Here is a 16,003-nt window from a genome sequence, read left to right on the forward strand (position 1 = left end):
CAGGGACCATCATCCAAACCATAGCAGGTCATAACTGCCATGGGTACAGCAGGGGCCAGTCAAGGTACACATAGCATACATATGCCATTCCTACTATATGCTTTTACTCGATTCCTCCTCATCATGCCACACTATTTTTCTATGAATCCCAGGAATGTTAAGTGACTTGTTGCTATCAGTATATTTAAATTTAAGATACCTATACCAATGACATTTTACTAGACCACACCAACTGTTAATCATTTCAGTAAGATGCAATCTCATTATATTTCACAGGAGAGCAATGTTACAGTTCAGTTTGATACAAATTCCTGCAATTCACACTGCATACTGCTACAATGATTGTTTATATTCTCTCATGTGACCTATAAAGATGATTAATAGCTACCATTTATTGAACATGTGCTGTATGTCAAACTTCACATTATCTTTAATTTATAAATAACTCTCTAAGTAGGGTATTCTTTTTCCCATTTTGTAGATGAGGAAACTGAGACCCAGAGAGTTGACGTGTTTTACCCAGTGGTAGTAAAGCAGAGATTGACAGATCTCTCTGATTCCTACATCCATTGAATTTTACATTAATTCACATTTTTTTTGTTTTTTAAATACTAACAAAATATTCTGTACTTGGATTCTAAAATTACCACCTACAGAGGCTTTTATCTGACTCCATTTCAGTATCTACCTTTCATATGTCCCTGAGTTGATTAAAGTTTTTTTGTGTTTTTTTTTTGTTTTTTTTTTCTTTTTTGACACGGTCTTACTCTGTTGTCCAGGCTGGAGTGCAGTGGTAAAATCATGGATCATTGCAGCCTTAACCTCCCAGGCTCAAGTGATCCTCCCGCCTCAGCCTCCTGAGTAGCTGGGACTACAGGTACGCAAGGCTGCTCTCGAACTCCTGGGCTCAAGCAAACCGCTGGCCTTGGCCTCCCAGAGTGCTGGGATTACAGGTGTGAGGCACTGCACCTGGCCTGATTAAAGTTTTTTAAAAAGTGTTTGTAAAACACAAAGGTGAGCTAAAGTTAAACTTCAGATAACTAATTAATAGTGTAAATAAAGTTGCATGAGGAATGTTTAAAACATCCAGGACAACAATTTTTAAAGAAATATTTGACTTTGGAAGGCCGAGGCAGGAGGATCGCATGAGGTCAGGAATTTGAGGCCACCCTTGTCAACCTGGCGAAACCCCATCTATATTAAAAATACAAAAGTTAGCCGGTTGTGGTGGCACATGCCTGTGATCCCAGCTACTCAGAAGGCTGAGGCAGAAGAATCACTTGAATCCGGGAGGTGGAGGTTGCCTTGAGCCAAGATCGTGCCACTGCATTCCAGCCTGGGCGACAGAGTGAGACTCCATCTCAAAAAAAAAAAAAAAAAGAAAGAAAAAAGAAAAGGAAATATTTGTATCCAAAAATGTATGTCCTGACTCTTTGATAATCTTTATTCTAACGAAATGCCCTTTGGTGCCCTGTCAAAATCATGAAGTGAATGATTCAGGGGAGGCAATTTTCACATTCTTTTAGGTATAGTTAGCCCAGTCTAAAAGCAACAAATCAAAATTATAAAAAAATTTTTAGAATGCAGCTTTTCATATCCTAATTACCTTGAATTAGTAGTACATGTCACTTTATAAACTTGAATGAATGTGGTAAATGAAGATTTTTCAATGGTTTTTAGAGGCAGAGAACTGATGATGAATTTTCTTTAAAGGATGTGGCCGATGAAATTAAGAAGTTCGAAGCATTAATAAAAAAGGATCTCCAAGCAAAAGAAAGGTGAGATGTGAGCTATTTTAATAATTACAAAACTGCATTCTGTTCTACACATAGCTTTTGAATATTTAGAAATAGTTTATCTGGAAGAACTATTCCAGGATCTTTTCACTCCAAAGAATCTTGATTCAGAGAGTAATTAGGGAAGATAAATGAGCTAAAGTTCAGATTGTTAGCAACTTTTATAAATATCTAGAGAGAAAGAGACTATTATGAAATGTAAAGTTGATTTGTTTTTCTGTGCTATGTTTATTCTTCTAAGTTCACACATATTTTTTAAACATTCACTAAAATTGTTTCAAGGTACCACTAATTTAAATTTGTCACAGTAAATCCTTTATTAGACTCTAGTTTGGTTTATATCATGCTGTATCCTCAGCAGTTAGCATAGAGACCAGCAGTAAGAAGTTGAGTGAATGAGTTCATTGAACAAATGTCACTAAGACAGTCACTTTGGTGGGTCCATTGAACAAAGTTCCTCATTAACTGGCTTCATTTACCTAAAGATAAAGCTCCTTCACACTTTGTTTTCTATGGGAGGTCATTGATTCACAGAAAGTAATTCATTAGAGATGACATATGTAGGAACAACTTGGGTTTTTTTATATTTTTAAATGGAAATGATCCAAACTCTATGCATTTACATCTTACGAAATATGAGATAAATCTCTGTTAAAGAAGGTACTAATTCTAAAGAAAAGCAGAAAAAAATTACATGCTTCAGTTTCATATTAAAATTTCCTGAAGGAAGGGAGAGAGAGTCAAATGAGGAGGAACAAGGAAAATCAGAGCCATAAGGAAGAAATGATGAAGTCACGTGTAAGAAAGAAAATTAAGCAAAATGGAGAATACTTATGTACATCACCTTTCCTCCTACCCTCTGCAGAAACTCCTGATGCCCTATTCTGATTCCCAGTCCCATTTATCAGTGTTGATCCTGACCTGTAAAAACAACATAATCCAAGTCTGCTCATCCATGCAGCCACCACTTGAACCCTAGCACACACCTACCCTGACCTTGGCCCAGGAAAACACCAATTTCTTCTCATTCTTTCACCCACCTCTCTAGCCACAGGCTCTGTGGTGATAAACAGATGGTGTCCACCAGAAAGACCATCTTAAACTACTGAATACTTTGCTACTTGGTGAATGCTACTTTCTGTAGCTCCCTGGCCTGCCCCTTTCCTGGGACCCCTCAATTTCCACACAATTTAGCAACCATAGTTAAGATGAAGCACAGCACTGTCTCCCAGGCCCTGCACCAGTATCCATGTCTATTGGTTAGTGTCCTTGCCATGTCAGTTATTAAATGTCTTAAAGATCATCCCTGTACATTACAGCTGCAAACATTTACCTGCTCCCTATTGCCTTTGCCAACCCAACCAGACCCTAGGTCTCTATCAGTTTCAGAAACCCCAAAACAACAGTAAATAAAATTAGAGGGAAATCTGCTTGTCTCTCATGTAATAGAAATCAGAAGGTAAGCAGCCCATAGTGTATGCTGTAGCTCCAGGGTTATCAAGGACTGAGGCTCCTCCTTTCTTTACTTTTGCTTCACCGTCCTGTTGTGTGGTTTTCATCCTCAAGGTTACATTCATGATACAAGATGGTTGCTGGGACTCTGGCCACTTGGCCTATGTTCCAGATATCAGGAAGGAAGACAGACAAAAAAGTAGATATCTCCTATCTGAAATAGCTTCTTTCAAAAGCCTTCCCAGAAGTCCCATATAACATTTCTGTTTATATCTTATTGGAGAGCATTCAGTCACATGGCCACACCTGACAGAGTGGGAAGCTGGGAAACGTAGTATTTAACTGGACACACTGTTTCCCTGCATAAAATTGGGGTTCTATTTTGAGAGAAAAGGGAGGGAAATAGTAGTGTCAGATCCCTTCTTCACAGAAGCCTTCACTTGGTCCTGCCAAAGATTTCCAGCAGAGGGCATCTGAGATATTGACACCCTCACTTACAGCAGGAGGAGAAGGCCTGGGGCAGCTGAAGTCCCTGGGCCAGTTACCTGTGGCCGTGAACAGCTTCATCTGAGAATCTAAATCCTTTCCAGTGTGTTGCACAAAGTTTGTTTTCTCTTTTGGCCTTAAAAACAAAAACGTTGGGAACTGCTGGCCTAGAGCAAACTTTTCAAGAAAACAGAGGCTATGGTTACAATATAGCACCCTTCTTAAGCCATTTCATTAATCACTACTTTTTTAGTTTATGCTGAATCTTAGCTTAGAATCAAGAATGTTCTAGGCACATTGAGAAACTTCACACTAACTTGACTCCAGAAGGCAATAAAATCTCCCAGCTTGAACCGCAGGAGCACTTTCTGCAGCTGCCTTTTTCATAGCCTGCTCCTGAACAGTTTCTCAGGATGCCATCTCAAAGTCCATCATTTTTCTTTTGTGGAAGAATGAAATGATGTCTCATGCCAGCAATGCAAGAGCCCACATGGCTGGTTTTTCCGCATGTAACAAGGTTCCTCCATTTTTTCATTTTTTAGATGAATAATAAATCCTGTCTGCTATTTGTTTCTTTAGCTGGGGTTATTGGCTGCTGTAATTTGGTATTTGGGTTAATATATTTTTCAGAGGCTTTTCCCAGCAACTACTTTTTAAAAAATACAAATTTGACCAAGGTTTCTGCTACTAATAGATTATACACATACAATTATTACATTAGATGAAGGTCTGGCAAGCAAACAGATAAAAAGAAAATATAATCATTGCCCTCAAGAAACCTACATCTAGTAAAATGAATATTTATTCAAGTACATAATGTGTAGCTTTTTTTCACCTTTATTGGAATAAGACAACAGATGGATGGGTTGACTAATTGATAAAGGAGAAGCAATTTGTTAATTATATTATTGACAGCATAAATATTGTGTTGAGAGAGCTGTTAACCCGTGCTCAATCCAGGGCAGGAGCTTTTACACAACACACTTAAGTACAAATATAATAAGATTTTTGATGAAAGATCTAAAAGTGTTACACTACACAATTAAATACTAAATCTTAATAAATAGATAGGGTTAAACTCTGTCTTTGACCTTACTGAGTGCTTAGTACCTACATAATTTGTGCTCAACTCTTCTCAGTGACAGAATACAATCAAAGGTTGAGCCCCAGGTGATAAAATGATTGGAACTTTAGTTTGATTTTTATGTATGTATGGTGTTTTTTAGCACATTATTTGAAATTTAGCAGACATCAACTATTTGCCAGGCATGCTAGGCACAGGTGCAGGCAGAAGAAAAATAGGATACTTCTCTTATTCACTAGGAGATCAGCTGGGAGCAGCAAACCTCCAAATTATGACCTATACTACAATATGGTCTATATTATAAATATGCAGGTATTACATCATTAAAAATTAAACATGAGTTAACTATGTTTTTACCGGAGTACTTGTGCCTATATAAGAATTGGTGACAAGTCTCTACACACTTTAATAATATGTCCTTATTTTTTGAATAAGATTATAAGTAATATTGTAAACCAAATATATTAATTACTTGTAACAAAAACAATGATTATACATAATATAAAAATTAATTATTTCTAGGCAAGTAACATTATGGTATATCTTGTACTATTATATTATTCTGTTTACTTTTTGAAGAGGATGCAGATGAGAATCGATGATTATTTGATCTTTATATACATAAAAATGTATCTTTTAATGATAAATTTGGAATGAATCTATGAATTCTGTACCAAGCCCCCATTTGACTCACTAAATTGAATGTGCTTAACTTTCTGTTGGGAAGACCACTGGGTTCTCCCTGATCCTTTACGTTTCGGACATAAGATAGGACAAGAGCTCTGAGTTGAGTCTTCTCACTTGACTCTCTAGGGCATGAGCAAGAAGCCAGTCAGACCTGTGCTTACATGTGTGGCATGGTAAGCAAGCCAACTTTCAACTGCTGTGTTTTCAATAAGAGTTCAGCCACTGTTCTAAGCAGTCAAAAATTGATCTGAGAGTTGATAGAGTAATTTGCACTTTCATAGGTGATGGAAGAGTGTAGTAGATGGAACCATCTGTACATAGAAGTACTCTCTAGTGACCTGGCATTAATGTGCCTGGTCTGCTGTTGCGAGCTGTGCCTTCCCTGACACTTGGGTTATCAATCGTCTGCCTGTTGTTGACTCAAAACGGGGGAGGTCAGAGGCCCAGAGCCAGCAGGAAGAAGAGGAAAAGAAATCCAGGATTTCTGGTTAGAATGAAAATCGTAAAAAGTCAGGCCGGGCGCAGTGACTCACGCCTGTAATCCCAGCACTTTGGGAGGCCGAGGCAGGCAGATCACGAGGTCAGGAGTTTGAGACCAGCCTGACCAGCATGGTGAAACCCCCGACTCTACTAAAAATACAAAAAATTAGCCGGGCGTGGCGGCGTGTGCCTGTAGTCCCGGCTACTCGGGAGGCTGAGGCAGGAGAATTGCTTGAACCCAGCAGGCGGAGGTTGCAGTAAGCCGAGATCGCACCACTGCACTCCAGCCTGGGCGACAGAGTGAGAATCTGTCTCAAAAAAAAAAAAAAAAAAAAAAGTAAAAGAACAGGCTGGGCACGGTGGCTCATGCCTGTAATCCCAGCACTTTGGGAGGCCAAGGCGGGCAGATCACCTGAGGTCAGGAGTTCGAGACCAGCCTGCCCAACATGGTGAAACCCTGTCTCTACTAAAAATACAAAATTAGCCTGGCGTAGTGGCGCACGCCTGTAATCCCAGCTATTCAGGAGGCTGAGGCAGGAGAATCACTTGAACCCAGGAGGCGGAGGTTGCGGTGAGCCAAGATGCGCCATTGCACTTCAGCCTGGGCAACAAGAGCAAAACTTTATCTCAAAAAAAAAAAAAAAAAGGTGAAAGAACAAAAAGCTTATGGGCCTTGAAAGAAGGCTATGATAAGGACCTCATAGAGAATTTAGAAATGGGGTGAAGCAAATGGGATCTGTTGATAAGCTATTGGTATCACACTGATTTCAAATATTTTCCTCAATGCTTGTATTAATAAATTAACAGTGAACTCAAGGGATCCTTCTCCTGAGGTCTTTCTCCATAGTCACAGATAGTGGCATGGGATCACATTATTATTTAAAAATCTGAAATAAAAACTATTATTCTTAGTGCATCCAAGACTTCTTTAGATACAGCAGGCCAGACAACCACCGATTTGTTAAATACTTACTCAGATGACGAGTACATTAAAAAAATCCAGAAGCGCCTTGAAGAAGATGCTTTTGCACGAGAGCAAAGGGAGAAAAGACGGCGGAAATTGTTAATGGACCAGTTAATAGCCCACGAAGCACAAGAGGTAAGATATTTAGATGAAGGTTAAGTAATAGTGCTGGGAATTCTACAAAATGTAGTCTTCTATACACATAATATGTAGTTAATATATGTATTGTCTGCTACTCTGCATCAAATGTCACTTTCACATCCTCATCATAATAGCAAATATACTAGGAAAAAAAGTAGCTATTTACTATCTGGTGATAGTTGTACAACATTGTGAATGTAATTAAGACAAATGTATACTTTAAAAATGGTAAATTTTGTGTTATGTATATTTTACCTTAATAAAAAATACATTAAAAGGAACCTAAAATCTGTATCTGCCATGTGTAATCTATTGTTACTTTTAGAGGAAAAAGGGAATGGTTTAATGAAAACAATATGGAAAAGTTGTTCATCCTCTCCTTTTGTTCACCAGTCTATTCCAGTGGTTCTTAAAGCATGGTTCCTGGACGAGCAGCACCAGCATTGCTTGGGACTTTTAGGAATACAGATTATTGGGCCCCACCCCAGACCAGACCTGAAACTTTGGGGGTGGGGCCCAGTGATCTGTGCTAACAGGCTCTCTAGGTGATCCTGATGCCACTACAGCTTGAGAATCACTGATCATTTCTTACATTGAACACATATTTATTGAACTTCTATGCTTTGAGTACTTGTGATAGGCCCAGAGATATGGCAGAGAGCAAGAATAACAAGACACCTGTCTCCCAGAGCTTTCTGTTTATAGGAGCATCTACAAACAGCAAGTACATTGGAGTGTGAAAGTGCTGTGAAGGTGAAAGGGGGATTAGGGCAAGTGACACTTAGAGAAGTCCACCTGGCTTGCTTCAGGAGACAGTGTCTGGAGGACAATAGCAGAAGCATGGATAAAGAGTCAGGAGTTAGCTAATTGAAGGTGGGATGGTCGTGGTGGGGTCAGGGTTAGGAGCAGTTTCCAGGAAAGGTGGTGGAAGGTGAGTGTTTCCAGACAAGGGAATATCACAGGGAAAGCTCAGTGTTTTTAGCTAACTGAAAGTCATGCCATCTGGCAGGAGTCACCAAAGGCCAAATTATGATGAGCCTTGTAAGATACACAGAAAGAAATAGGAGATTTTGTGATTTCCTGTTTGAATGCAAAGTGCAGTAAGAGTGACCAGGTCAGACTTCCCTGTGGAAAGATCACTCTGGCTTTAGTTTGGAGAATAGATTACAGAAGGGCAATCCAAGTCTGTTGTTGCTGTAATTCAGGTAAGAGATTATCCCAGTTTAAATGTAGTGTAGTGGCAATAGGGATTGAGAGAAGTAGCTTTAAGAGCTATTTTGGAGGTAAAATCAATAGGACTTATTGATTCATTAAACAAGGGAAAGTGAAAAAGTGGGATGAAAAACTGGATTTCTAGGTTGTGCACCTGGATGGCTGGAGGTGTAATTTGCTAAGATATGGAAGATGGTGAGAGGAACAAACTTGGGGTGGACGGTGATTTCAGTTGTGAATGTAAATGGGACAAATCTGTATGTCTACAAAGACCATTTGAAGATGCTTTTATTCACCTACCCACGTCTGGTCTGCTTGTTCGCTGAAAGGAAATAAAGCCTTCGTATAAATATGAAGAAGTGAAATTTATTCATGGATTCCACTTCTTAATTAGTGAAAGTTCAAAAAAATAGCTCTGCACATCTTTTGCGCTAGAAAGTTATTTCTCCATATTCTGATTTCTTCAAATTGTATCTTTATTCAATCAGTTTGGTTATCTCCCTTTTAATTAGAAGAATTTCAAATTATGAAAACTAGATAGTTGAAAAGTTAATTTTAAAATAACTACCCATTTCAAGTTTCATTACCTAGCAGTGAAATTTTGAACACATTTCTATGTTTGTTCCAAAGTACTTATGTGTTGGTTGCAAGGTTTTTTCTCACTATTTTTCTGCTTGTAATCTAGGTCTGGCGTTTGCCTGGAAAATGGAGTAAATGAATTCTTTCTAGATTTCCTCACTTTCCACTAGGATGCTATTAACACTGACTTTTCAAAACTAGAGTTGGAGGTATATTTACCAGTTTGGAAATCCAGCAACCTAAGGGGCCTAAAAAAGAGTCAGGGCTCTATATATTTCCATCACAGGAACCTCATCTTGTGCTGCTTCTTTTCTGTGTGTGGGGGTGCTGCTATTCCTAGAACCAGGCCTGAAGAATATGCTGCATTCCCTCCATTCCTACCACCTCCTTCCTATGGAATGTAGTGAGCCCAGGCTCCTGTGCAACTGACAAGAGATGCTGGTCCACAGTGGTGGAATGGGAAATTCTTATGTGTACAATGGCTGGTTTTTCCATCCATTCCCCTCTCCTCCAAAGGAAAAATGGTATATGTCAGGGCTAGGAATTCTACTTCCTTCAATTACTTGCTACTTTTCACAAGCATGACATAAATCCCACATCACCCCTGAATGTTTTCTTCTGGTGCCATTTGCACTTAATCCATCAGAAACGCCTCAAAATATCTTCCCTAGCTTTCAAGTTGTTCCAGTTTCTCCCTGGAATTTAGGTATTCCTGTTTTAGTTTGGCTGATGAAGAGAGAGCCAGAGACCTGTGCTGAAGTTGATATCTTGCCTACTGATTGATAAATACGTGGAATTATGTGAACTAAATGATGAGATTTAAAGTTATAAAAATCAATTTGACTTTTTAGGGGATAGGTTTTGAGAGTAGGGATGGTAAGAAAAGGATTGGTAGGGAGGGGCTGATATTGTTCAAGATAGGGGTGGTGTCACTGGGTATGGAATGGAATAGGCAGGGGTGGTGGTTTAAAAACATACCTAGGAGGTATACTAGACTACTTCTTCGACAATTGAGTGTTAGGAGTGATGAGAGAGGAGTGAACTTAGGATGGCCCTAATGTCTTAGATCACAGAGTGGGTTATTGTAGGATCATCAACTGAGATGGGGAAATATGGGGAGAGGACCAGGTCTGAAGGGGAGTTAGGGAGTTTAGTTTTGGGCTTGTTAAAGTACTTCATAGGCATTTAAGTGTATTCAAACTGGGAACACAGTTTGGCTCCCACCTGGTTTTGTGGTCATATGGCTAGTATCTTGGCCAATTAAGGTTTGCCCCAAGTCAGTTACCTCTGCCTTCTAAGAATCTTTTCTATGCCATTTCTTTGGAACTGGCATTTGAACGCCAGGCCCTTCCCTCACTTCTTAACTAGAAGACCCTTGAATACTTAGCTGTCAGGTCTTTCCTGCAGTGCCCTATTCCTCTGTAGAGCTGCTTGGGCATCTTTGGAAAATTAGATAGTGGTTGTAGACCAGAGTAAGTTCCTCCAGTCTCTGGATATTTTTCTATGTCTTCCCCATTGAGTACTATAGATACCTCCTCTTTCCACATGATGTCTCTGTTTCAAAAGAGTGAGAGAGCTTGATGGGGCCTTGGATATTATCTTCCACCTAAACCCATAATTTTACCTGATGAGAAATAGGCCCGAGAAACTGAGTTAATTGCCCAAGGCCACCCAGCCTATTATGAAGACCAGGTCCTCTGATTCCCATTTTAATGTTTTTTTTCCACTGTTCATTTACTGGTCGCCTTTCTGTTCTCCTCAAACAGCCAAGAATACATCTAGTTTTTCTTTCAGATTATGACCACTCAGATAAGATAAGCAGTAGGTCATTTCCCCCAGCCTCTTCTCCAGGCTTCACATTCTGTCAGTTTGTATTAATAGCTTTTCCTCACGTTGGTATTGTGATATCCTCACTGGGAACTAATCAGATCTGCAGTCTTCAGCTGACAACACCTGCATTTGTTTTACAACTAGTAGTTATGTTAAAATGCATACAACATAATCCCAACCTTCTGAAAGCATGCTTTTAAATTTAGAGTTATAGCACTTTTTTTTTTTTTAACTTTTATTTTAAGTTCGGGGTACATGTGCAGGTTTGTTATATAGGTAAACTTGTGTTACAGGAGTTTGTTGTACAGATTATTTCATCACCCAGATATTAAGCCTAGTATCCATTAGCTATTTGCTTGTTTTTAAAACCTTGAAAAAAAATCACCCAATTTATTTTTAATAATGTTTTGAATGAAGTAATAATTTGTTTAAAGTAATTGTGAGTTGCAAAACCATAATGTTTCTAAACACCAACTTTTGTTGGAAATCCTTATTTCATAACTTGATTTTTTTTTGCCATGTTCAAATTAAGTCAAATGACAGAAATTGATTTAGATGAACATTATGCCTTTTGTATATTGTTTCTGTATAGGCTTCGTAGCTCAGTGGGAAATTTGGATGTCACTTTAACAAATAATTCCCCTGGTGTTTTCAGGAGGCTTATCGGGAGGAACAGCTGATTAACCGGCTGATGCGGCAGTCCCAGCAGGAGCGGAGGATTGCCGTGCAGCTCATGCATGTTCGGCATGAAAAGGAAGTTTTATGGCAAAACAGAATTTTCAGAGAAAAACAACATGAGGAAAGACGACTTAAAGATTTCCAGGATGCTCTTGATCGAGAAGCGGTAAATACTATCTCCCTTAGAAATCTTTCTAGGTTACTTTTGTTCCTTTCTACCAAGTCATGGTAAACAAAGCTATATTTTGTTGCCAATCATCTAATAAGAGTTGATTTTCTTTTATATGATCAGCCTGTTATCTGCCCATTTTTATTTTTGTATAACTCCATCAACAGGGCATGTAGCCACTATGTAGTACTATACTGTCTTCTTTTAGTCTTGATTCTACAAGTAGCTAAGTACTTAATGCTCACCACCAACCTTTATGTCCATGTCTCTCTAGTCATTTTGATTGTCTGAAGCTCTTTCTTCAATAGATTTCTCAGGAAGGGCTCATGGAAACCATATTCCCTGAATTCTTATATATTGGTAACAGTGTGTGCCTTTTATACTTGATTGTAAGTTTGGCTGTATATAAAATGGTTAGTTCACACTTTATTTCCTTGAATATCTTAAATATGTCACTCTATTTTCTTCAAGTATAAAGCGTGCTGCCAAAAAGAATGGTGATAGTCTAACTTTCAGTTCCTTGAGTCCTTACTTTTTTTTTCAGATACTTTTTTTTTCTTTAAAAGTTCACTAAGTTTACTAGAGTAGGCACTGGTATTGGTTATTCTAGGTGAATATCCTCAGGCAGTGAGAGAACTTTTAAGCTGCTTCCTTTCAACTAGACACCATTAGTCTTTAATCAACAATTCCTTGCCTTCTGGAAAAAAAAAAAAAAAAAAAAAGCTTCCTCAGGCCCATATTATGCTATTCCTTCCTCAGAATGAGAATAAATGCTTTATCTAGGGTTCTCTGGTGCACTGTAGTTGAGAATGGTATACAGAAACTCACATCTGGGCTGCTGGCTGTGCTCTTTGCTACTATGGTATCATTGTGTCTCGGCCCTTTTACAACTCTGAAAATCAAAATATCCAATTTTTTAATTATTTAATAGGTTATTTTTGTCCCAAACTTTATGTATATATGAGTTCTAGTAACAAAAATAGATGGATTTTATTAATGGAGTATATGGATTACTTCTTGGCTACTTCCTATTGGAGATGTTTCAGATTTATTTAATCCATTAGTCCACATTTGATTGAAGAAAACTCATGTGAGTGGCATTTTAGATAGCCTGTCTTTACTGTCATAAGATATTCACAAAACCAGACTGGGCAGAAGAGAAACCTTATAGAAAACAGGAGGGCAGTGTTTTATTTACTAGCTTCATAGCTTCCACTGTGATACCCCATGAAAGTGCAATGTAACTTTTGCCAAAATTATCCAACTTTTAGAAATATCATTTGGAAAGTAGCATATTTTGCAGGGAGGAGAGTGTTGCCTTTGCCTTTGTGGAACAGGCATAGACTAAATGTTGGGTATGGAATGGGGAAAGGGAGCCATACCCCATGAATTTGAGCTGAATGAATGTTGACCTCAATGTCTTCTTTGGCTTCAAGAGCTGAGCTATCTGGATGATTGTTTCATCTCTCTTCTTTGGCAAAAATAGACTTGACTAGATTGAGTGGCATTTACTTACATTAGAAATGATGTGTTTATCTTTCTAAGTGCCTTTTGAAAAATATGTTTATTTCACAAGCTCAGCTAAATAGCAAAGTATGTTTAGCTGGACTGGTCTCATGGTGATAAGGATCGTCTATTCTTTCTTGAACTGGGATTGAACTAACTTCAGAGGACTGGAACAGCTGGGCCTCCTAAAGCCTCAGAGACCAAAACTGTAAGGTTCTGAAGCATCTGAAAAACTTATATTTCTTCCTCTCACATGATTACCTTTTCCAACAGCAGAGCTATCTAGTCCCTTGGCATCTCTCCCTTAGAGATGGTTGGATTTTATGGCTTTCATCCATACATGTTGAGTTTATCAACTCCTCTACCAACAGTAGCTGGTACATAAGTAGGAGCTGAATAAATCAATCAATAAATGTTGAATTCAGTTTGCCAAATTAACAGTCACCTCTTCTTTCCAGTATCATTCACTAACTAAACAAAATCCATTTTATTCCCTACAGCATTATCATTCTACTACTTCTTTTATGTGAAGAAAGGAGATTTTTTTGGTATATATATACATATACACACATATATACACATATACCAAAGTGTGTATATATATATACACACACATATATACAAAAAATATATATACCAAAATAAATAAATAAATACATATATATTTGTTTAACTTTTATTTTAAGTTCAGGGGTATAAGTGCAGGTTTGTTCACATTGGTAAATGTGTGTCATGGGGGTTTGTTGTACAGATTATTTCATCACCCAGGTATTAAGCCTAGTGCCCATTAGTTATTTTGCCTGTTCCTCTCTGTCCTCCCACCCTCCACCCTCTGAAAGGTCCCAGTATGTGTTGTTCCCCTCTGTGTGTACATGTGTTCTCATAATTTAGCTTCCACTTATAAGTGAGAACATGCAGTATTTGGTTTTCTATTCCTGCATTAGTTTGCTGAGGATAATAGCCTCCAGCTCAATCCATGTCTCTGTAAAGGACATGATCTCATTGCTTTTTATGGCTGCATATTATTCCATGGTGTATATATACCACATTTTCTTTATCCAGTCTATCATTGATTGGTATTTAGGTTGATTCCATGTCTTTGCTATTGTGAATAGTGCTGCAATGAATGTAGGCATTCATGGGTCTTTAAAATAGAATGATTTATATTCCTTTGGGTATATACCCAGTAATGGAATTGCTGGGTTGAATGATATTTCTGCCTGTAGATCTTTGAGGAATTGCCACATTGTCCTCCACAATGATTGAACTAATTTACTCTTCCACCTACAGTGTAAAAGTGTTTCTTTTTCTCTAAAACCTCACCAGCATCTGTTGTTTTTTGACTTTTTGATAATAGTCATTCTGACTGGTATGAGATGGTATCTCATTATGGTTTTGATTTGCATGTATCTAATGGTCAGTGATGTTAAGCTTTTTTTCACATGTTTGTTATCCACTTGTATGTCTTCTTTTGAAAAGTGTCTGTTCATGTCATTTGCCCACTTTTTAATGGGGTTGTTTGTTTTTTCTCTTGTAAATTTGTTTAAGTTCCTTATAGATGTTGGATATTAGACCTTTTTCAGATGCATAGCTTGTAAAAATTTTCTCCCATTCTGTAGGTTGTTGGTATACTCTGTCAACAGTTTCTTTTGCTGTGCAGAAGCTCTTTAGTTTAATTAGATCCCATTTGTCAATTTTTGCTTTTGTTGCAATTGCTTTTGGCATCTTCATCATGAAATCTTTGCCCGTGCTTATGTCCTGAATGGTATTACTTAGATTGTCTTCCAGGGTTTTTATAGCTTTGGGTTTTACATTTAAGTCTTTAATCCATCTTGAGTTAATTATTGTATATGGTATAAGGAAGGGGTCCAGTTTCTATCTTCTGCATATGGCTAGCCAGTTATCCCAGCACCATCTGTCAAATAGGAAATCCTTTCGCATTGCTTACGTTTGTCAAGTTTGTTGAAGATCTGATGACTGGAGGTGTGTGGTCTTATTTCTGGGTTCTCTATTCTGTTCCATTGGTCTATCTGTCTGTTTTTGTGTTTTGATTACTCTAGCCCTGTGTAATGTAGTGTAGTTTGAAATCAGGTAGTGTGATGCTTCCAGCTTTGTTCTTAGTTTTTATTGTTCTTGTCATTTTTATTATTATTTGAGAGTGGGAGGAGATGGCACATTCTAAAAGTACTTTTAAATCTATTAAGGTCTTTAAGATTTCTTAACTATGCTCACAGAGTATTAATAATATTTGTATTACTTATTTTAATAGTATTTATTTGTTATTACGTGGTTACTTTCTATTAAGTATTGCTGTGGAAAATACTGATTTTGTTTCTACTTCTTTGGCTGCTCCTTCTCAGGAGCAGGGTCATTGTCTTTACAGGCTTATTGTTCCCTTATATCAAAACATTTATTAACAGATTGCTCAAAGCTTCATCTTTGACTTCCTTATATTCTTTTCTATGTTATTTCTCAGACAATCTCATCCACAACCATGGTGATGTATTTATTGCAATAGACAGATGACCCATGCAGTTATGCCTCTGTCCTCCAAGATGAAGGGCCATAGTTTTAGTATTCCTTGACATCTGTGGTCGTACGTCTCAGAGACACTTCAAATTCAACATGTTCCAAGCCAAATGTATGGCCTTTGCTATGAAACTAGTCTTTTTCAATGTTCCATAGCTCAACAAATGGCATCATTATTTATCAAATTGTACAAGCCTGAAACTTCAGGGCCCACCTGAAAGCTGCTTCACCCTTATTCTTCCATACCCAAAACATCCACTGAGTGCTATCATTTTCATGTACTAAATTTCTCTTCATTGTGTCCATTTTCCTCCATGTCTACACTACCACCCCTGGTTTCTACTGCAGTACCACTACTGCAGTGGTTTCCTTCATCCATTTTTAGTGGTTATGAATTGGTGACCAAAAAC

At 38.0% G+C, this 16,003-nt stretch overlaps 1 protein-coding gene across 1 annotated transcript in view; it reads left to right on the plus strand.

Annotated features, from left to right (window-relative positions):
• Positions 1-16,003, plus strand: part of SPEF2 (sperm flagellar 2) — a 203,793-nt gene that overhangs the window by 36,724 nt on the left and 151,066 nt on the right. Inside the window, exons 6-8 of the mRNA XM_054555468.1 lie at positions 1,714-1,778; positions 6,898-7,084; positions 11,367-11,555. Coding sequence (XP_054411443.1) covers positions 1,714-1,778; positions 6,898-7,084; positions 11,367-11,555 — 441 coding nt within the window. The remainder of the gene's footprint in view (positions 1-1,713; positions 1,779-6,897; positions 7,085-11,366; positions 11,556-16,003) is intronic.

This window comes from Pongo abelii, chromosome 4 (genome assembly GCF_028885655.2).
Source record: "Pongo abelii isolate AG06213 chromosome 4, NHGRI_mPonAbe1-v2.0_pri, whole genome shotgun sequence".
Taxonomy (NCBI): domain Eukaryota; kingdom Metazoa; phylum Chordata; class Mammalia; order Primates; family Hominidae; genus Pongo; species Pongo abelii.